The following is a 23,605-nucleotide window of genomic DNA, read 5'->3' as shown; positions in this document are numbered from 1 at the left end:
GGGCAAGTTGTGCTAACTCAATCTACGCAAGTGGTCTTCCACTCGAGCTGCGACCGGCGCTGAGGCAACTCGCTCCCGAGGGTGTCGCGCGTTGGGTCATCCGTTCGACCCCCACGGCCTGCCTGGAATTCGACCCTTATTTTAAGCCGCTACAGAAAACAAACGGCTCATTTTTGTTTGTGACATTCTGCTTTTTTTTTTTTTTTTCTTCTTCAGTCTTGTGACAGCGGCAACAAACATCATAAGAAGAGCGAGTTGAGGAAATGTAGTAGACAGATACGGTAGTCCCTCATTTATAATAGGGCTTACCATGCCGCAATAGAAAGGGGCGGAGCTACGTGGCGGCCAGGGGAGGCCACAGTCACTCTCTGGCCACCCCACATCCAGGGGAACATTTTTGATGTTTCTTTCCTGCCAGCTTCACGCGGATGCAAGTATTGAGCTGCACGGGCTAAATAGTGGCAGCAAACTTGACAACAGGGAGCAATTCTTGAAAAGAAGCTGAGAACTTGCTTCAAGCTGTTTGCTGCCCTTCCCAGTTGAAGTTGTGTATTTAACCAAAGCACATCATTTACAAGTCCGCTTGCTTCATGCTAACATGCGGAATGCAAAACGCCACAGGCGCAGTCATAACTACCACAGCTTCCTGACTCACTTATTTGTGAAACTCTTCTTCATATATCAAATGTATGTCACTGTTATACTGCCCTCGCCAAGACGTGCGCACAGAGCACGAGTGTTCAAGCATGAAATCATGATGCACAGTTGAATTCTTTACATTCTATTTAATTGTGTTATCACTTTTATTTTTTTAAATGACAATACTGCAGACTGTTGTATTTCTGCTATAAAAAAAAAACACGGGAGAGATTATTTAGATTGGCGCTGGAATGGATTCATGGCTTTTCGATTCATTTCGATGAGAAAAGTCGATTGGTGATGCGATAAGTGTTTAAACAATTAAATTCGTAAGTAAAGGCAGCACTGTACTTTTCACAGTGTTTAATGTCCAGACGGTCCGAAATTGGAGACGCATGGAAGAGTTTTCGTCGGATAGCAGTCTTGCTCAGAGGTCTGCACTCTACCTTCTAGTTGGAGGTTTATTTAGATGAATACAATGTAGGAGTGGAGGTGCTTATTACGTGTGTATAAATGTGTGTGGTTTTTTTTTTTTTTTTTTTGCCTCAGGCCTTTGTGTGCACGCCGGCCTCATGTTAATCATGCTAAATCCTCCTGCTGGAATAGATAGGCAACTGTTTTGGCTTTCATTTGAAATTCAAAGCTGCTTAATCTTCCTATGTGCAGCAAAAAAAAAAAAAGCACCCCCCCCCCCACGCCGCACCCACTGTTGTGGTGAACCATGAAGTTAATCATTTAATTATTTAATCTCCTCAGTAAACCTTTCTCATTTTTGACTCTTTATTTTAAATAACGGACATTTCCATTTGAAATGTCGAATTATATTCTGTCAGTGCTTGGGTTATCGGAACTACGTCTCCCCCCGCCCCCCAACGCACATACTTGCACGCTGAACCCCCCAGCCCCAAAACACACACACAATTAAAATTGTTAGACATGTTTTAGTGGTATCAAAGAACAGCAATTATATGAAAATAAAATGATCGTGAAATTGGAAGAGCAATTCATGTTGTTAGTTTGAGTACCAGGAATACCATAAAAAAAAATAATAAATTCCACTGTTGGCTTGCATCTTTTTGTCTCACTTTATTAGACAACACGTGGCACCCTTATGAAGATTTTAAGAGCAGTTTAGTAATTGATTATGTAAGCAGCTATAAACTGTTCAAAATGAGCGATTTGCTCACAAGCGGCCACGTTGAGCTGCTGGCACACTTAGATCTTAGCTAATGATTTGGAGCGATGCATTCAGTCTTTATAAAAAGTATTTATGAAGTTGTTAATTACCCATTAATAAAGTGTATGAGCCCTTCATGACGCTAGCCTTATCGTGAATTGGTTTCTCGTATTAGATTGATGGGCATTTTACCCTTTACATTATGTGTCCACGATAAGTTGAAATGCGACTCTTGTGGGTTCTCACCAGTGACGACCGTAAAGTCCCGTGAATAACACGCACCTGTGTATCATAAAATAATATAAAAGGACTTTGTATGTCGGGGAGGAGCTAAGTTTAGCCTGGGTTGTTAGCGGAAGTTACGGAGAGTGTTTGTCACTATTGATTTTTAAGATGAGTTTGCAATTTAAAAGTATTTTGAAATCCCACTTTGTGTTCTAAAAAGTGTTTTTCATTACTGGCGGCAGGGCTCGTCAAATTTGGTAGCAATCAAACGGAATGGAATCTCTTGCAGGAATTGATATTTGAAACGATCCCAAAATGGGCGCTTCAAACCAAGCCAAAGTGGAAGTGAGGAGGCTGAATTTTGAAAAGGTTCCAGGGGGCGCCATCGAGGCACGGCCGCCCGTTAAATGCATCAAAGTGAGCCCTGCGAGGTCCTCCTGATGCTACAAGCCTGCACACAGGAGATGAAAGCAAAGCGCTCTGCCTTATCCTCATCTCTGAATAACATCCCCCCCCCCCGTCCCATCCCTCCCCCGAGGGATGGGAGAAAGAGAGGGAGAGAGAGAGAGAGAGAGAGAGAGAGAGAGGGTAGCGTAATCCTCAAAGGCTGCAGAGGGAGACATGATGGAGTCATTTTCACCAACCCAGTGCCCCACTTTTGCTGAGCGCGATGGCAAGGAGGCCGCTAATAGCGACAGTGTTGCTGCTAACCCTGTGGGGGAGGGGAGGGGAGGGTGGGGGGGGGGGCGAAGTGCACTCACCCCCTCACGGTCACCTTGTAAAACAGGGTGGGGGTGGCAAACTTTTTCTTCCAAGAATTGCAAGGGCCATTTTGGCATTGTTCACCGTTTATTTAAAACTAATCCATCAGTGTTGGTAAAGATAAGTGAGGCAATTATAGATTGTTTTACAATATACATGATATGCGTTTTTTTTAAAAAAAATTTTTTTTAATGATTTTTGGGTGGCCAGCGCTCCTGTGTCGTGCTAGAATAGATGCACTGAGCAGCAGCGGACTCGGATTTCCACACGCAGAAGCAAAACAAGCGCCATCTGCACTTAGCTGACCTTGACATAAAGCAGAAAGTGGATCAAACTATCACGATTCCGACTCGCCACTGAGCGAATGCCGTTTGATTGATGGGGAAACAAGCAAGGGAGAGATGACAATGGATTTATTCTCTTCTCCTGCCTTGCCAACCAGTAGAAAAAAATCTGTAAGTAGTACAATGGAGGCAAACGACGTGCTGTTTTTTTTTTTTTTCAATTACTAGTTTTTATGCCCTTGACCGCTAAAAAGCTGTACTTTGGACACCCCTGTCGTAAACAAAGCCATGCCCTTTTAAGGCCGTTAGCCGCTTCCTGCTAGTAAACGCCTCAAAGCGAGCGGAAACCGATTTTCTTTTGCACATTGAGCAAACGTGAAACCTTTTTAATGAGCGTGCTAAAAAGTTTCTGGCGATATCACCTTTCACTCTGCCTATGAATGCCGACATTTGTCCGGCCTTTTTACCCTTGTTGCAGTTCTGTACGTAGGCACTGGCGAGGATTGAGAGGACGTCCGTTGCGTCGGAGCCTTAACAGAAAGCAAAAATCTAACCCCCGAAAAAAAAAGACTGCAGTAAAATTATTGTTTCAACTCCTTTACTCGAGTAAATAGTATAGGCTCTGAAATGTACTCAAGTACGAAAGTCAAATGTATTTTTGTTTTGATTTACATACCTGACCTTTTTTGATTTATGGAGTGTGGAAAAAGTGTTGATCCAGTTTAGACAAAGTAAGGAGTAAAAATTACAGATTCAAATGTAGCGAGTCATCAGTCAATAAGATTGACTTTTTTTTTTTTTTTTTGCCACTTCCCACTGGAAATTTACCGGTGGACTATAGCTGGGCATCTAGTAATTGATTCTGTTAAAAAAAAAAAAAAAAAAAAAAAAGATTTTTTTTTTGTAATGTCAATTTTTTTTTTAATAACGTTATTTTAACATTTAAAGATTTTGTTGACATATACAGTTTGACAAAAGGGACATATTTCCAAGAAATCATTGCATCCATGCTTTTCATATCAGCTGTATGAAGCCTTTGCAAGTCTGTGGAGTTAAAACAGACCTGCTGCTGTTATTTGTGGTGCATGCTCGATCGGGAAAGGAGCCCGAGTGAGATAAGGCAGAGCGGGGAGAAAAAGACGGCATGAAGAAGAGGACCAAAAAAAAAAAAAGACGTCAAAGGGATGTAAAGGTGGAAATAACGGCTGCAATGCCAACGTTCCACATAGTCTGTCATCTAAGACGAGAGGAAATGCCTCTCTGCATTTATTAAACGCCTTTGACAAACGCGCTCTTCATATAGCGCAGTGATTCACCGTCATGCTTCCAACAGGACGCGCATCCATGCGCTGGGACACGGGAGCATAATTCCACAAGTCCTTCCATTTTGGCTCTGGTCTTGTGCACTTGAGTTATGAACCCGCCGCCCGACTCTCCGTCCAAGCTGCAGCTATTTGCTTTGGACGCAGACAAGTTGATTTTTGGACACCAGAGATGGCGCAACTGGAAAGTGCACGTGTTGGCCAAAATCGCGCTAAGTCCACCGTGTTTATGTCATAAATTCTAAAACGATTTTTTTCGAGGCATTTGGAGTGATTTGCTCTCAATAGGCGATCGAGGTTTTATGCTACCGATTCTGATCATCCTTGAGTGCAATCGGCCGAGACCGATTCGATCCCATGGATTAGCTGACCATTTTTCAATTTGAAAGCGCTTCATTAACGATTGTGTAAATAATCGATTAATCTATCAATTATTGACAAAGCAGATTTTTAAAAAAACGTTATGATTCAGTTACTGGTTTTGTCTGTAACATGCAGCGCTAAAGGTGGAGGGGACGCTTCGCTGCACACAGGCTGGGCTCTAGTTGGCTGCAGGCTGCAAAGTACCAGCTGCAGGTGATTGTTTTTTTTTGTGATCGACAATGAAAAGCTTTGATGGGCATATGCGGCTCATGTACTTTTCCACGGCAATCGGACGATCAAGCTGGGTGGCCGATGGATTGGAGCGCCACTAGACCTCGCTGACATAGCAAAATTTGAGAAATGTCAAGATGACACCAGTTGCTTTGGTGCCATTTTTGTGGTTTCAGAAAGAGCACAAAAAAATTTTGTTGTTTTTTTTCAATGAACATCCCTGGATAGATTTCACAGGTAGAATATGATAACGCGGTAAGAAGTTAACCACTTCATGCTAATGAATGCTAAACGCTAACAGCACTCCTGTGTGTTAACACCAACGCTAACACACCGCATGCAGTGTCCTGGCTAGTTCACAGATATTTGAGGTCACTCAAAAATGCTCTCCGGGGGTTGCCATAGCAACAGCAGAGGTCCTATTTACTTGACGTCTGTATCATGTTTTCTGACACAGGCCCTGCCGATGCGAATGTGTCGGCTTGTACGAGCTGTCAGCTGAGAAATGATCATGCCGTTGAAGTGCAGGAAGATGTTTATCGTCTCACCACCGGCGCGAGAACCCCCCGAGCGGAGCGCGCTTTGTCTCGACGGGGCGCTCTAACGACCTCTCCGCTTCTCGACAGCCGTGAAATGCGGTGAGCGGCTCCGAATCGCGCGGTCAACTCGTCAGGCGAGGTTTTCCTCCTCGCGTTGGACTTTTAGACCACAATTGGAGACTCTGCACCTCTCCGGTCAGACTGTGGTTCGTTCTGATGGACAGAACTGCCCCGAAACAAGAAAGGTTTCATTCCTTCGTCACGCTACAACAAAGCGTCGGCGCTTCAAATTAAAAACGTCTGACTAAATATAGGCCTTGTTAGACAAATCTGTCATGGTGTTTCTGCTCTCTCCCATTGGGCAAAAACTGCTTTTAGAGCCAAATTCGGAGGAAGGGAAATAGGTCATTGTTCTCTCCTTCCGTTCTTCTGTGAAGACTTTCTCAACGATAATGGACTGGAGAGAACTGAAGGTGTTCTTGTGCCTCCCAAATGCCTTCAAGCCAGGGTTGTTCTTCCACACCAAACTCATCCATCAAGTGTTTTTCCAATTTTCACTGGTGTTCCTCACAGAAGTGTTTTAAGTCTAGTTGTTTCCTATGAAGGTGGAATCCTCTATGTCCCACAAACTGACAGAAATTCACATCCAACCACTCCCAAAATATTTTTAGAGATAGTCTACCATTTTGTGGAAAGTCTGTTGCATTTTTTAAACTATTCACTTCCTTGACGACATTGCACAGACTTCCCAACATCCATGATGAGTAGCAACCAGTTTGTCAAACTTTTTAACAGAGTTCCTCAGGGATGCGTTTTAGGTCCCATTGTTTTCTACGATGGTTGAAAACCTCTTGTTCCATGACGCTGTTCAAAAACAAAGACAACTCTTTCTCTTTTCTTTTTTTCGAAATACAGTTACACTGCGGTCACACTCCCAGCGGTGGAAGATGATGTAGCTGTAATGGGGAGGAACCACGCCGCATTTTAGTTTCCCTCCTTGTATGTGTCATGATCACATATAGCAATAACTTGTCGATATGGTGTACTGTATAATTAGAGTACCAATACGCTCCATGACATTCTGTATGTGCCACACATTGTGTATACACCCTCCTCCCACACAAATGAATCATCTCTGGCTGCAGCATGCACACTTCTATACATGTTGATCTCCCGAGGGGATTAGCACTAGACTGCGGGAGTTTCCCACACCACCTCCTTGTGTAAAGTCTTGCGTTTGCTGTCAGACGCTACGCTGCACTATGCTCGTCAGCAGTTTACCTCAGCAGGATGTTTTGGCCTTTACTTTTGCAATTAGACGAACCACAGCCTTCAATGCATGCCAAGCCTCCTTGCTAAAAGGCAGCAGTGCTAACCAACGCACAGTTGCCTTTTAATTTATGCATTTGTGGGGACAATTCATCGGACTTGAACAGCCATGAAGTTTTTCCATTGGTTTTGGTTGCAGCTGCGCCATCTGACATTCATGGCCGCAAGCGTCAAGAGGGATTGATTTGATGACAGGAGCCAGCCTGAAAACTCAAATTGGGTTCCAAAGTGGACATTTTTTTTTAACAGGATACTGTTGGAATTTCCGGGTAGGGACATAAATAAGTCTGTTAACAAAAAAACTGGAAGGGTGCGTATAACCCCCCGGGAACATGCTTTTTTTTTTTTTTTTTTTTTTTTTTTTGCAGTGCTAGAATAAAGTGTAATTGCTCATCCACTAAAGTAGGTGGCAGTGACGCTCTCAATTTATTTTATTTTTAATTTCAGGCAAAATGATGCATTTCAGATCTTTTCTGTACAGACTAAAAAACACATTTTTGTGGTAAATTGATCTATAATTCTTTTTTCTTTTGTTTTCTGTAATGTTGTTTTCCTGGATACAGTGTTTTGCATAAGTGCACTTATAACAATTTCTTTGACACATGATACTATTTATAGAAGTGGCAGGGAGTTGATGGTGGTGGGGCGGGGGGGCTGGAATGTTTTATTGTTCCTGGGGTGGTGGGGTAGCAGAAAATAATTTAGAAGCACGGCCCTAAGGGAAAAAAAAAAGTTGTCCATCTGAATTCTTTTGTGAATCAAAACAGAAATCGAGGAAATCGATTCATTTATATTTTGCTCATCGAACAGTTGCAAAATAACGACACGTAAATCAATATTTTATCATATTTGATGTTTTCAGCCATTGTTTTGTCCTTGGGTGGTTCGAAAGGCATGATAAAGAAAAGGGTAATCAATTATTATTATAGTTGTATTATTATCACTTTGCAGTGTTTACTGAATAACTAATTAATGAACACAGTGTACTCTTACGTCGTCTTGTGTTGGACCCGCCTTCTGTGGCAATTGCCGGTTTTCCTGTCTGCTCATCCTTATTGCGCGTTCCCTCTCACTTCATCTGCTCTCACCCACCCCAAGCCCCTCCCAGCCCTTTGAGTTGAGTTGTTCCTGAGACAAATGAAATCCAGATGTGGCCTAACACGGTGACACCAACCATTAATGGAGAGAGCGAGAGAGCGAGAGAGAGAGAGAGAGAAAGAGAGAGAGAGAGGTGCGTGAGTGTGCGTGCGTGCGTGTGTGTGTTTATGTAAGGCAGTGTGACAAATTGGACGATTGAGCCAAAAGTGACGCTGACCATTAGCCAATGTTGAAAATCACAAAAAGTCTCTCAAATGTCAGCGTTTAATCGTGTGAAAGACTTCGAAGTAACTCTGAGTGCTTGTATTTCTTGTCTCTGGTAATTTTGACATAGAAGGCTCCGGTTCATCGATTTCAGCACTCCTCTTCCTCCCATATTCCAAAGACATGCATGTTAGGTTCATTGAAGACTAAATTGCCGTTTAGGGTGAATGTGAGTGCCAATTTGTTTATCTAGAGACCGGTCCAGGGTTGCTGGGTGCTGGGTTAGGCTCCAGCTCAGCCGTGATGTGACGTGACGTGGCGTGACGTTGACGTTGACATCAAGACCAGCCCAGGAGAAAAGGGTTGGCTGGAAGGTGTTGCAGGCTAAAGCTCATACAGGTCAAGAGCCAGTCACCTTTTTGTGAAAGATGAACAAATGTGCCGCATTGTGGTTGCCTCTGCCAGTTGTAAAGAAAGACAGTGAATCAGACTTTTTAAGGGTGCAGCACAGCACCGTGATTTAAAAAAAAAAAAAAAAAAATTCAAGATTTTGGCCTTCTGCTTTTTCCACCATTCCTTTCCCACGATCTGGTGGAGGTTCTTCCACTCCAAAACCATGAAAGTCTACCTTTTTTACAGACCTTTTTACTGAGTTGGACGCTTACACTCACAAATGAATAACAAGTTGTCCCGGGATTTATTATATAAAAAAAAAAATCAATGACAACATCGTTTTTAATTGCTGGCAAAAAGGAGACAAATTGTTCGCGAATGCAACTCATAAACAGTAGGAGAGAAGAAAGATTATTGCGCTCGCGTTTAATGACTGCACTGGATGTGCAGCCAGTAAATGAGGTCAGTGGCAGGCTGACATTTCAAAAGAAAGGAGTGGTCTTGAATAAACTGGGAAGGAAGGAAGTGCGGCTATAATTGATTGCGTGCCTATTGGGTTTGATTCAGGGGATAACCAAACGCTTCATAAACTTATTTCCCCTACTTGTATCTTCACTCGCCACATGTTCTTCTGTCATGTAACCACCCTCTCGCGTTTTCTGCCCTGTCTGTTTTTCCTCCAGCATCCCATGAAGAATGGAGCACAGAAGTCTTTTTGAGTGTTTAAAATGAGCACTGGGCTGTTTATAATGGCGGACAAAGCAAGCTTGATGGCTTGAACAACCCCGCAATGGGACAGTCTTGCCACCCTTGCTCGTTATATTTTGTGCCGTCACAGTTGCACGGACATGCCGTCACAGTTGCACCTTGTAATCACGCGTAAGGCTGCAGGAAGCTGTTTAATGTTGGCGGAGATCAGGATTAAGGTGGAGATCGAGGAATTCTTTGTTTCACTTTCAGACAAAGTGAGGCAGGGACACAGAACAGTAAATGCCAGCCCTTCTGTCAGGGCACTAAAACTTGCAGTATTCCATCTCAGAGCTCCCTAACCACAACAAGCTCACTCAAGCGTACCGTTCATGTCATTGCTAAAAGGTGGGGACAAAGTCAACCCGGTAAGAACCTGGACTCAGAGGTAGTATCAGAGCCATAATGGTAATAAACAGATTTTCTGTTAGGGCACTAAAACGATCCTTAATCCAGCTCAGACCAAAACGAGCTAACAGAAGGAGTTGGTTTCAGTGCTGTAGCGCACCATGAAGCAGATGAGCTAACAAAAGCTAAGCTAACAGGTGCTTTCACCTTTGTTTCCAAATGTAAGTTCTATTTTTTCCTTTTGGTCCTTATTGTGAAAAAACACAGTGCTGCAAAGGGGAAATTGTGTTTTGGAGCCGGATGTTACCTTCATGCATCGAGGAAGCTATTTCCATGCTAACTAGTCAACTCCCATTTGCCTCCTAATCAAAAACGGTTTATGTATTAGTTTAACCAGGAAAGAGCGAATCTAATAAGTGTTGTCAAAGCTTGCAGCGTTTTATTTTAACGCCTCAGTTCTCTGTGATATTTCAATTATTGGATGCTGAGCTAACAGTTGCTGTAGCAGGTCCCCATCTCGATAAGTAGGTCAGCAAATGTATTTGTGTTTATTTATATATTTACTTATTTATTTATTGTAGGCGGGGAAGCTGGAAGCAAACAGTATTATAGTATTATGGTCATGGTATTTAAGATGGTTTTAACCCCTACTTGGAGGAAGCTGTTGCTATGCTAACTAGCGAGTGCACATTTTCCAAAACAGTTTATTAATTTACCTGTGAAACTACTAATCAGACAAAGCAATGTAGAAGCTTATAAATAAAACCACCATTTTGTTATTCTGATGCCTCAGTTCAGCTGTGATACAGGTGCAGTAACTCAGCTAAGGGATGCTAAGCTAACACATCCATCTCAGTAAGTAGGTCAGCCAATGTTTTTGTAAAAGACAGACAATTCGCCAGAGGCAAACGGTATGAAGGTTTTTGTATCTGAGCCGCTTTGAGGAAGTTCCTGACATGTAATTAATACCCAAAACCACTTTTGTCACACAGCAATTTGAGAAAAGGATGAGTCCAAATTCAAAGACGTTTTTCATTCAAATCGACCAAAAGACGCTAACTGAAGCAGCCGCCAGCATTTCATCATTTTTAAATCTCCACAAAACAGACATGCTAACAAAACCTAAGCTAACTGTGGCCTATTTGGCACGCGTCCACCTGTGTTTTCCGAATGTAGGTCACCGAAAGGTTTTTGGTAGCTGATGGGGAAAATGCTGCTACTGTACTGGAAGGAAGAGCAAAATAAAGTTTTTGGGTGTTTCATATGATTGCACCCCCTGCTAACAGGAAGATCCCGACATGATAATTAAGCGGCAAGCCCCCTCCGCCCGTGCTCTCCACCTAACAAGCTAAATCCTGTCTTGGAATTACATGGCTTGTTTCCTCTTAGGCTGAGGAAAAAAGACTATTCGCAGGAGAGGAAGAAACAAGTGGCTAATGTAATATGACGGCGTGGAAAAACCTGAGGGGGTGAGAAGCATACATTAGCATAACGTTATTTCGCAGCCAGTGCCGAGCTATGCAATTGCATGGACATGGAATCTTAACACATGTGCATTTCTCTGATTTGACCTGAGCTAGCACAAATGAGCCAGTCACTCTACCATATGGTAGCACAGGCTATGCAAATAATATTTGAGCTACTTACAATGACAAAAATAGAAAATCTTCAGATAAAATACTTCATACTCAGCAGAGATCGCTTATTACTTATCGACAAGATCCATCCTCTTTTGCTCCTTTGATCCACAGTAGATAACTGTGTTGGGTAGTCCGAGCTAGCCGGTTGTTGTCGTTGGATGCGACAGAAAATATATGAACCACAGACCGGTCGAGTTACGTCACAAGCAACCAGGCTAGCCGCGATGTGTTTGCGAAGCCGTCAAATTACATCAAGAGTTGTAGCGTGTCTACTTGGTTGATATCAAAAAACGTGAAGCCTTGGAGTTGCGATGAAACGCGAGCACTTTGACCGCTTTTCCGGTTGCGCAATCAAAGCATGTACTTGCGCAATCTTCGCGTTGAGTGACAAGTGACAACAGACGGACAAGATGCTCAAAGGCGTGAAAGTTGGACATTGCTCATCATCATCATCATCATCATAATGTTGCATGTCCCTTTATTTATATTCTGGGGCAAATTATTCGTGTTTCACAGTCAGCCTCCGTTTTTGAATAAGATTTATTGACTTTTCTTTCTTCTTGCTCTCACCTTACATGACACACAAACACACACACACACACACAGCATAATCCCTGTGTGTGTTTTCCTGTGCTGTGGCCACAGCGGGAGCGGCCCACAAAGCAGCGTTCGCCACTAAATCAGACCCACTTTGTGGGCCCGCTCATTAATCTCACCGTGCTGTTCATAGAAAGCAGCATAGACGCACACACACACACACACACATATTCTTAGCTTAGTGTGCACACACACTATTACATGTTTTGTGCGGTTTCATCTTCAACAATATCTTTGAGTGCTTTTTTTTTGTTTTGTTTTGTTCCCAGTAACAACAACTAAACGTTAATTCGACAAATAACGCAAAATCTCTTCTGAGGACAAAACATTTATTTACTTTTTTTTTTTTTGTGCTTGTGGAAGACAAAATGTAAAATAGATCTACTGGGGGTCGGGGGGGATTAATGGGGACGGTTATGATGGTTATCCCCCTCATTCTCTGCTAGACATTTTCAGATCAGATTATGTTTAAAAAAAAAAAAATAGAAAAAAAATTGAAATAAATTCCTGGGATTGAATAGGCTGGACTGTGAAAAGACAAGTCAATTCGTCAATTGCAGTTCATCAAATGTATGGACTCCTGGGACGTAAACATGAAACAGTCAAACGAAGAACAGGAAGTTCTCAGGTCTAGCCTATTGTTTAGAAACATTATGAAAAGATGGATACCATTCTCACTTTTTCAGCCCGCAGCTTCCCGCTTTCGTTCTCACTTCATTGTGTGCACTCCTCCACCGTCAAGCTTCTATTGCCTTCTTCCTCTCTCAGCTCACGTAACATCACTCAGTTTTGCACTCTTCGCACCTCACCTTTCTTTGCCTTCCGGCCCCTTTCGCGTCTTCCTCATTCTGTCTCTTGTCATATTGTACAGCCTGTCATCTCCTTCTTTTATCTCCCGCTGAAGGCCCCAACACATCCCTAATGAGAACCTACATGCAGCCTCGTGAGGCCCCTAATGATGGATGTCTAGATTAGCGTGTGTGGAGCAACGGAGCTTCCATGAATAGTGATGGTGACGTGTTAAGAATTCGGCAGTGTGGCGCTTGTGGGGGCGGCCCCCTGGCGACCCTCCTGACCCGGGTTACCACACCGCTCACGTACACATTTAAACATGTGACATCATCACCAAGAGAAAAAAAGTTGCAAAACACTTCTTTCCACTTCTTTGACCTCATTGCTCATAGAATTCCCAGTCTGGACGACAACATCACGACAACATTCAAATGCTTATTTTTCCATTGCAAAAACTCACATCATTTGGTGGGACAAACTTTGACAGAGGCGATATCGAAACAAAAACTGCTGAAGAACAACTCCATATTTTCTTACTTTTTCGCTTCCTGTAGGCGAAGTGTCCAAATACTTTTGCCCTCATAGCGTTTCATATAGTATAGTGCACGTCACTTTGCAAAATGACTCTCCAGTATGCATTCTCAGTAACACTCAGTCATAATTTTGAGTGGAGTTCCTCAGGGAAGGGTTTAAAGTCCTCTTGCACTGCTCGCTAATTCCCATTGACAAAAGCAGGACAAAATACTGCACTGTATTGCATCGATGTCCGTTGTTGTTCTTTTATGCAACGTCTTTTTGCTACCGTGACGACTGGGGCGGAGCTAGAGCATGTGGCGAAGTGAGTGGCTACTCAGGATTACAAATATCGTCACTTTGTATTTTGCCTGACACACTATTTTGATTCTATAATATTCCATTTGTTTCTATTTGCTGCTTCATTAAAAACCTTTTTCTGACCTACCCAGGGAAAATTGTCCCCCCCAAAAAAACACGCAACAAATCTATGGTAGTAACTTTTTGTGGTATTTTTGGAGACTTACGAAGAAACCGCGACTCCATCCGGAGCAGGAGATACGCCCAGACCGAAACTTAATAGCGCTTGCGCAAAGCCACCACCGGCTAATTGGCGTCGTTGTTTAATTTCACATCCGATGTCTGTCATCACCGACCTGACGGCGGCGCTCTCTCCGTCCTCTCATCGCAGGCCTTCGGGAACGCCAAGACGGCCCACAACAACAACTCCAGCCGCTTCGGCAAGTTCATTCAGGTCAACTACCAAGCCAGTGGCACTGTTCGAGGGTAAGTACAGAGCTTGAATGTGCTTGAGTACAAAAGTGAAAATGAACACCTGAAAAATACAGTAGCAAAATATTTGTACTTCACCTCCCATCACTAAATACACGTACGTATTTCTTAAACGTGTCTGGTTTCAGGGCCTATGTGGAGAAGTACCTGTTGGAGAAATCCCGTCTGGTCTACCAGGAGCACAACGAAAGGTAAGAGATGATGACCGCAAGAGTCCCCGCTTGTATGTGTCACATGACCAGTGGACACGCCCTTTTTGAAGACGCTAGGAAGAAGCGTAAATCGGCCTCAAAAATGTGCTCGTATGTCGCAGTGGTGTCCCGACTGCACTGCGTCATGCTGAGCAGCTCGTTTGACTCTAGCGTTGAGCTGAATAACCGCACCGGTGTGATCGTCCTTGCGCAGGCCTCATTTGCGACGCACCACTTCTCGCATTGGCTCGGCTGATGTGGTGCAGTCACAAATCACGCGGAGAGGAAATTCGAGCCGCGCGCTTTCGTGTCTTGGAGATGAAATGCCAGATGCGTATTTCTTTGAAAAAGGAACTCAATCCTGAAACGGCCGACGCTTTCTCAGCATCAGCGAGTGTATCACATGACCGCCTGGAGGCACTCAACGAAGACACTCCCTTTTTGCTCTTATATAGTTTTTTTTTTTTTTTTTTTTTTTTTTGAATGCACAAATCATGTCGCGAAGGAGAAATTGGACTGTGAGATTTCAATATTCCCTCATTTAAAATAAAGAATTTCATTAGTCGATTGGCTTTTTGGCCAACTGGTTCGTTTATTTGCGTGACAATTGGGAGTGTGCAAGCATCGTCCATCTCAGCTTGGGTACTCCGAGTGAATAAATTTGGGTAGCAAATGTCCACCAGGTCTTAATTCGGACCTTCGAGGATGAAGCGATTGTTGCTTACTAGCTGCTTGCGTGTCGTGTGTAGGAACTACCACGTCTTTTACTACCTGCTGGCCGGAGCAAGCGAGGAGGAGAGGAAGTCCTTCCACCTGCTCAAACCTGAGGAATACCACTACCTCAACCAGGTCAGTACGCACAAACGCACGGATGCACCTTCCCGCCTTCCTTTTCCTTCTCCCTTACCTCTTTCCCCCTTATATTTTCTTTACTTCCTTCCTTCCTTATTAGCTTTTCTTCTTCCATCATCCACGCTCTCTTCTTTCGTCCGTCATTTTCTCTTGCCTTCCTTTGCGTCCCTGCAGCAGGCCTTCCTTGGCTCTTGTCTTCAACGTTGCTTTCCTTTCTCCATCAATCTTGTCTTGGTTCCCTTTCTTCTTTCCTTCCCTCATTCCTTTCTGCCTTTTCCCTCCTTCCCCATTGACCTTCTTTGCTTTCGTATTTTCTTCCTTCCTCCCTAATTTGATGTCCCGTTCCACTTACCTGCTTCGCTTAGGCCTTGACTTCGGTATTGTTTTTTTCCTCCTCACTTCCACGGTCATCCTTCCTTCCTTCCTTGCTTCCTTCCTTCCTCCATTCCCCCACTCCCAATTACCTTTTCTTACTTCATCTTTCCTTCCATCCTGTCTTCTCTTCCTTTTTCCCTCCACATTATCGACATCCCCCCTTCTTTCCTTTCCTCTCTCTTTACGTCCGTCCTTTTTTTTCTTCCACGTTGTCGTACTTTTGGCTGTCAGCTCTCCTCTTCTCATCCCTCCTTCATTTTTCTCTCCCGTTTCCCTTCCCTCATTCTCTCGTGCGTCTTTCCTTCCGCTCTTATTTTTTGCTCTTTCCTTCTCACATCTTGTCTTGCTTAGCTAGTCCATTCCACATTTATTTATTTACTTTTTTCATGTTTACTCCACTGGAGCACCTTGCCGCAATCTGTGCTGTTGATTGCATCAGCGGAATACTTCCAAGCACTCCCTAGTATGGTTGTGCGTGCGTGTGTGTGGGTGTGTGTGTGTGTGCCATATTCCATCTTAGCATGCCCGCACACAGGGAGCGCCCCACAAAAAACAAACGTCTGTTTAACTTTTTGGACCAGCGTCCCTTTCGCCGTCCCATGTCTCTCCATGAATCCCCGCACTACCTTGCGCATCTTCCCAATGGCATCCTGTTACTATGCATGCCGTTCTGTTTCCATGGTAACAGAACCACTCGCGCAGTTCTGCTCGCGTGCCGAGGCCACTGGCAGTCGAGTATGTTTGTGCGTCTGTGTGTTTGTCACGCGCGCGCTGACGCGCACACGCACCTTCATCCATATTTAGCATTTTCCTCCAGATTTGGGTGCCAGCGTGTTGGTGTGCGTCCCTCTCTGTCCATCTGTCTCAGTGTTCCATCCCAAATATGTCTTTCGCTACATTTGAATCTACTTTTGCTAACACTTGAGTCATTCCCACCATTTTTTTTTCAATCTCACTGTGATAAAACAAAGCCTGTGACATCATACAGCATCTCTACAAAGTGTCGGAATTTGATTACCGTGGATTTTCTAAAGTTGAGCATCCGGCATCAAATTATTCCCTGGCCGCAAGTGTTTGACTTTTTTTTTTTTTTTTTTTTTTTCGATCCATGTGATTATTTTGATTTTCGTCACATCTCGAGGACGGCTTGCAATTCATTCGTGCCGATCAACTGTTGTTGCCGCTTTTTGACTCAGCGAGTCGTGTGAGGTTGAGATCCCGCTAACGCACTGTGCCTCACTTGCAGATGACAAAGCAATCGCACAAACTCCACTGGGACAATTACTATGAGAGCGAACTGGTCAGTATGTAACGCCTGTGTGTACGTGTGCGCACGTAGGTGTGGGCGTGTGTGGACCCGGCTTGATCTCAGCTGCTCGCGCCCTGTACGCTGCTGCCACTTCAAGGGATGTCTTAACCCTTACATGCTGCTCTTTTTTTTTTTTTTGATGCACACGTCACTTGGTATGTTTTTGTTTTTGTTTGACCCGGGCCAAGAATACCCAAATATGACCATAGCAGTATGCAAGGGTTAATAATCTCGTCTCGTAAAATTAGAAACAAAGAGAGATATGAATGCCAAAGTGGTTCTTTGTCGGCTGTGATTTGCATGCGCAGTAAGGAAGCCCTCAAGAATCCCTTTCAACCGATCTTGAAGTGCTCTGTTGCTAGGAGAAAGCTGATGATGTCGCAGCCGGAAACCGCCGTCTTAAGGGGGGAGGGTTCAGGACTTTTTGGATCAACACCGCACAGAATATGTTGTGTTTTGTCACATTTATTGGTGACATATTCCGAGCCCTTTCTATTTGTTTTTGTTGGGTTGCCGTCCTGAACCGTCTTCTTTGCTTGGTCCATTTGCTGTGCAAAGATGCTTCCGTTCGCTTTAAGAATTTTTGCTCTTTGGATCGTGTCAACCTGAAACTTTTTGTCACCTCTTTAACTGTACTTCTCTGGTGACGTGACATTCATCGCTATAAGTTTAGATGTTTGTATTTCTAGTTCGCATGTACACAGATATATCTATATTCTTAAAACATATATAATGTATACATCATAAATACTGCAATGGCGTTTTTAGAAATGTCTGCCATGTGACATCACATTGTAACATTGGAAACATGTCACTAGAAAGCTCACGTGCCATCTCACCGTAGCATCAGGCTAGCAGGACTACATTTCCCGAGTCTTTGACACGGAAGCGGGAAGTAGTCCAAGTGCCGGTACGACCAAAACGTACCGCTCGTGATTAGATGCGGATGAGAATGAGAACACGAACGAAATAGCAATTGGAATTCGAATTAAAGATGACAAACTCAAAAGTCGTCATCCATCTATAAGCTGCACCTGAATACAAGGCGCACTGTCGACTTTTGAGAAAATTTGAGGATTTTATGGTCCGCACAATACAGTAATTTGTTGCGTGGACAAAAGGTCAAAACTTTATTTAAAAAATACACAGGCTTATGTATTCCACTGGCACACATTTATCTGTCAAAGAACTCACTGGATTGTGACCTTGCCGTCCAAAGAGATGATGTCGCCATCTTTAGATATACACACACTCACGCAAAGAGCAAACATTGTTTGGATGTGTTTGGTTTTAGCCTGATGCATGTTCAATCGTATATGTGCTCTTGTTTGAGTGTCTTTGGTCTTAGCCTGAGTGGAATGTGTAGGCAAGGTGCGATGCTTTATTTTTATTTTTTGGGCCCTTGTTGTTGTTGTTGTTGTTGTCATGTGGGTATTTTAATTTGAGCGCCAGTCGTGATGAAGTGAAAGTAAAGTTTCCACCAAGCAGTCCGGTCCAATATGGAAGGGTACAGTAAATCCTGAAGTGGTTTGTGTGTGAAGGCGGGATGGCGACACATCGTGTTTCCCAACCTTTACTGAGCCAAGGCACATTTTTAAAAAGCTCTCTGCACACCAAGAGACAAAAATGTCACCAAAAGTGGAAATGTGCCTTCTGTCATCTAGCGGAAGAACATTTGAATTCTTCTGCCTGTAATTTGCTTCAAAGTGATACTGAACGCTGGCCCTAATTTATATTTAAATAGGTAAGTTGATTTAAAAACAGATGCGGTGTAAATCCAGACATAGTAAGAATGATCATTGAGGGAATTGACCATTCTGTTGCTCCAAATCAATCTTTTGATGCTGAAATGCAAATGGGTAGCATGTTTCAGAGCTAGATAGGAGACTAAATCATTAGATTTTGCTCAATTATTAAAAGACAACCTAACCAAACGTTTTATACTGTCTACATACTGCTGTAGGTAAGAAATTTAAAAAAAATTCAAATGTTTTGTTGTATGACTAGCCTCATTTGAGCAGTGGGACCTCAAAACATTTCGAATGCTAACACGTAGCCACTTAGCATCAAGTAAAGGGTGGGAACATGTGATGCAGCCAGAGGACTCGGCGGTCCCATTCAACGCCTAGAAGCGGAATATGCAAGTGACCATTCTCCATCCACTATTCAACCCACTGCACTATTTTTCTTTCTTTTTTCTTCATAGTTATTGATAATCAGCTGAATCTGAATTGAATGCCAGTGCTTGGTGGAAACTGAGCTGATGTCGAGGTACTTCTGACTTTGCAATGTCAGCGTAATGTAGCAGACTCAAAGAAGTCTTTGTTTCAAACATGTCAAAAATAAATACACTGTTTCCTAATTATGCCCCTACTTAACTCCAGTTTGGATGTCCAATTATTATGTTGACCAAGGTATTGGCAAACAAACACGAATGTGAATGTATCACATTGTGTTGCTTGGCACAGAGGTCCGAGCGCAGCCTTCACTTTGAAAAGTGGCTCGATTGTTCTCCCAGACGAAACAATGTGGGGAAGAAGGGGTTTTGGATGCGAAGACGAGGCTGCTTGTGTTTTCTCGAGATGGCCTATGACTTTGGTTGAAATATGCTGACCAGCACAATCTGTCTGTGCATGCTTTACATGACATTTTATCCTTTATCATTTTCATCGAAACCGAATCGGCGCTCCGCCATATACGCTTTTTGATGGATTTTCTTCTCATTTTCAGGGATTATTATGACGTGCTAAAGCAAGAATCATATTTTTTGCTCTGATTTGTTTAAAATGAGTTTTCCCATCGGTAATAATCAGATTTCTGATTATTACATCACTTGGACTTGAGCACAGTTTTTGAGTAGAAGATAGAGATTAAGTGGCGAATCTCGGCTTGTCACGTCAATTACGAAGGAGAGAAATGCCAACACGTTAAAGTTTAGGCATCTCACACTCTAGCAGAGTATGTATACGTGTTATAACCAGACTATGAGTCGTGATTGTGATTCGTGGGGTGAATAAGGATATCGGTATAAGAATTTTTGAGTTTTCATCATTTCTAAATTCAAGAATAAAATTGATTTACTTTATTTGAACCACTCCCGATTTACAACGATATTCAAAGGTCCTTTCTCTGTCTTGTTTTTGTTGTTTTATAGTTTGAGGTGTCACACAAGCAAAAAAAAAAAAAAATGTTTGCGTCAAAGTCACTGTGATTTTGATGAAACCCACCCATGTGTACTGCTGACTACAAAAGGATGGAAAAAGATGGAAAGAAGCTTTCTTGGGCATGGAAGTCCCATTTCACTGTTGTGTAAAAGCACGGTTTGTAATTAGTCTAAAATTGAGAAGAAAATGGATGCAAATGGAAGGGTACCTAATTTTACTTAATGCCGAGATGTTTATTTCAGTTGTTCACGCTGCCACTTGCGGACCTGCTCTCTTGATATGCTCTCCAGTTCGTCTCGAACGTTTTGTGGAACGTGACGTGTGGGCGAGGGGGGGCAAAAAAAAACCCCGCTCATGTCTTCCCGTGTGTGTTTGTGATACCAGCAGGACTGCTTCAGCGTGGAGGGCGAGGACTTGAAACACGACTTTGAGCGTCTGCAGCTGGCGATGGAGATGGTCGGCTTCCTTCCCGCTACACGCAAACAGTAAGGCCCAGCGCCGTGACGTGCGCGGTTATGGAATACTTAGCTGCGAACCGCAGCGTTATTGTGTGCTGCCGCTGCCTCCGGGATGCCAGAGTGAAGTGAATCTGCAGATATTTAGCCTACAAAACATTTTTGTGGCAGCTTATTACCAGCTCAGCACAATGCGGTCGCCGCTATGGCGACTGTAGGGAGGATGAGAACAATCACTCACGTGTTGTTGCTTCATCTCTCAGCTCAATTGCGTCTCGCTATCTGCAAAGGATCACGATACTTGATATCAGGTTTTGCCGCTATTAGTCCGTTATGCAACTCATGTTATTTTTTTATTATTACTGGCGACTACGTGTTGCAATCGACCAAGGGTATCCAATCTTTTTCATTTGAGGGCTACATAGAGAAGAATCAAAGGATGCAAGGGCCACTTTGACAGTTGTCAACTTTCACTAAACATGCTAAAACCGATCCATCGAGGAATTATAGTTTGTTTTTACAAATACAGCTGTAGTTACTGGGGATGTAACGATTCACTCAAGCCCCGATTCGATTCAATGTTCGATTTTCACTTGCCGATTTTCGATTCGAAAAAAGCATAATTCGATTAATCGATTTTAAGTCAATTTTCGATTCATCGTGACATCCCTAGTAGTTACAGGTGTCAAGGCAAATAGTTGAGGATTTTTCAAGATTTCAAGGTGAAATGAGCCCTGTATCCCACAAGTTTAGATACGCCCCTGCACTAAATAGAGGTAGAGGTCAACAAAACTTATACTCAAGTGGAAATACAGTTACTTCAGAGTAATATGACTCAAAGTAAAAAGTAGCCCTCCAAATAAGTATTTGAGTAAGTATTCATTGAAAAAAAAGTGCTGAGTAACTTCCGATGTATTTATTATTTAAATGGCGCATGAAGAGCAAATCAATTAAAGTAGTACAGTACGGAAACCGTTATAGCAAGCCTAACCACTTAGCCCTGGGCTAATTCATTGACTTTCCTGTTGCTCGGCTTCATGGCTCAGATGTGCCGTGCTGACGACCCGTTGAGCTGATGCAGGCTCGTAGGCTAGCCTTTGCTTTGCTAAATAACTCAAAAATTGTCTTCCACAAACTCAAAGATGGAGGTTTGGTTCCCAGCCTGTGGAAGTGGCTACTACGTCTTGTGATTTTCGCTGTTCACTTATTTATGACACTCACTAGATTTATGGTGCTCATCCACAGCTTGTGAATGAATTATTGTTTCAATACGGGTGTCTTCTTTCCCCCCGCCAGGATTTTCTCGCTGCTGTCTGCTATACTCCACCTGGGCAACATCCGTTACAAGAAGAAGACCTACAGGGACGACTCCATCGACATCTGCAACCTCGAGGTCCTTCCCATCGTCTCGGAGCTGCTGGAGGTGAGCCGGTTTTATTGCTTTTGCAGGGCTAATTCCCGACGCTACAGTGCAGTGGTACCTATACTTGAAAGAGTTGGCCATCATTTCACGCAAGTCAAAGGATTAACTCTGCACACGTGTTTTTGCGACACTTTTTTTTCTTCTGAAAAGTGACTGTCACTGTGAAGTATTTTAGCCCAGCTGCGATTGGCTAGCAAGCGGTTCAGGGCGTATACCACCCGCCTTGCCCGTGACCCTGACGTTAAGCAGTACAGAGGAAGGAAGGAGGAATTTTAGTTATGTTGATCAACCTTCATGGAGCCAAAGTACATATTTGAAATGAGAAAAATCTCACTGCAGACCACCAAACATAGAAAGCACAAAATTACACAGTGGCATTTTGATTTAGCGTACAAGCGCACCAACTAATGAGTTATGCGTGTTATGTGCTGTCGATTAATTGAGTGATTGATTGATTTTTTTCCCCATGTTGCAATCCAAAATGTGAGATACAAACAAGATTCAGCTCCACGCCGCTCAAGTAAATGAAAAAAAATTGGCTTTCTTTACTTGCGTTTGCAGTGGCCAAGTGCTGTTAGCGATAGCAGTGTCGCTAACTATACGTGCAGGCGTCTTTGCTCGAGCCAAGTTGCTGAACAGATGCATTGCAAGGCTCCACCAGGATTTTCTTAATTTGATGTCAGTCGAACCTGCATGGTTGTTTTCGTCAATGTTGTGCTGCTAGCCTGGAGAGAAGTGGCTAGCGGTTAGCCCCTCGATTTTTTTCATAGGCTCTCCGCGGCGATTCTGTAGAAATATAGTTTGAATCCCCTCAGCTTCTGACAAGAAATGAGCACCGAATAAGCTATATAATAGCTTCTTTCCACTAGCTGCCAGCTAGCTTTTGGGATGATGATATGTAATTAATGTTAAGGCTAAAGCTAATGGTTTACTGTCTGTGTGTGTTACGTGACATCACATGAGAGGGCTTTACCGCAGTGCTTTTTTTTTTTTTTTCTTCTTCCTTCTGAATGCTTCTTTTGTCATCTCCCTCAAGTTATCCCGTGATGTATGGCCCACCCGAGAAGCGTAATAACCACACAAATATGTGTGGCTTCTACCCCAAAAAAGTGGCCGTCTCTGGCTCTCTTTGTACAAGCACAGCTTGTGGTGACGCTGGAAGTGGAGAGGTGCTTGACACAGACCGCCTTGCACTTACACAATGTCCCGTCGGCCGGCTTTCTATTTTTAGACCTCTTGTGCCACACGGGTTCGTTTTCCCGCCCTGGTTTGAAAGCCCTACTTTGAAACTCTAACCCTTGCTTCAGACCCAAACTGCGGCTGTAAAACCTACTTCAGTTGCTTACCGGTGGCTCTGTTAGGCCGACGCGTTTGTTGCGGGTCTGAGCAAACAATGTCGGAAATGTTCCCGAGGTTTCTGTCAAGGGGTCCGCGGGGATGTTTGGATTGCACGCGTCCCTTCCCTGTCCACGTCGCCGGCTTGCTCGTGAGGCCTTCCCGTACTCACAAGTCACCTCATTTTGTTTGCTACGACCGGAAAATTGGCTTGGTAGTGTGTCAACATGCACAGCTAGCCCATAAAAATGAAAGGTTTGGAGTGGCGCTGTCACACAGGTGTTATAACACCCTGACCCAAGGTTGAAGCCCTACTTTCAAATCCTAACCCTGGCTTCAAACCCTGCTATAAAACCCTAACCCTGGATTAAATAGCCAACTCATGCTTGCAACTCTAACCTTGCCTTGATGCCCTAACAACCCTTGTATGAAATCGTAACCCTAGGCCTTTTTTAACCTTAATTTGAAAGCCTAATACGACTTTTCTTGAATTCCTAATTTGAGAC

The 23,605-nt window shown here is 43.4% G+C and overlaps 1 protein-coding gene across 10 annotated transcripts in view; it reads left to right on the top strand.

Moving 5' to 3' along the window:
* LOC147149252 (unconventional myosin-IXAb-like) overlaps positions 1-23,605 on the top strand; it is a 95,645-nt gene that overhangs the window by 33,934 nt on the left and 38,106 nt on the right. For 8 of the 10 annotated variants that reach the window (XM_086027463.1, XM_086027462.1, XM_086027464.1 and 5 more), the window contains 6 exons: positions 13,895-13,989; positions 14,124-14,186; positions 14,936-15,035; positions 16,660-16,713; positions 20,271-20,371; positions 21,638-21,764. In XM_086027463.1, coding sequence (XP_085883589.1) covers positions 13,895-13,989; positions 14,124-14,186; positions 14,936-15,035; positions 16,660-16,713; positions 20,271-20,371; positions 21,638-21,764 — 540 coding nt within the window. The remainder of the gene's footprint in view (positions 1-13,894; positions 13,990-14,123; positions 14,187-14,935; positions 15,036-16,659; positions 16,714-20,270; positions 20,372-21,637; positions 21,765-23,605) is intronic. The other 2 variants (XM_086027467.1, XM_086027466.1) reach the window with 2 other exon arrangements.

Source organism: Filicampus tigris, chromosome 4 (genome assembly GCF_054856515.1).
Source record: "Filicampus tigris isolate MCC_2025a chromosome 4, RoL_Ftig_1.0, whole genome shotgun sequence".
Classification (NCBI taxonomy): domain Eukaryota; kingdom Metazoa; phylum Chordata; class Actinopteri; order Syngnathiformes; family Syngnathidae; genus Filicampus; species Filicampus tigris.
Note: the sequence above shows the minus strand (reverse complement) of the source record. Positions and strands in the feature narration are given on the sequence as shown.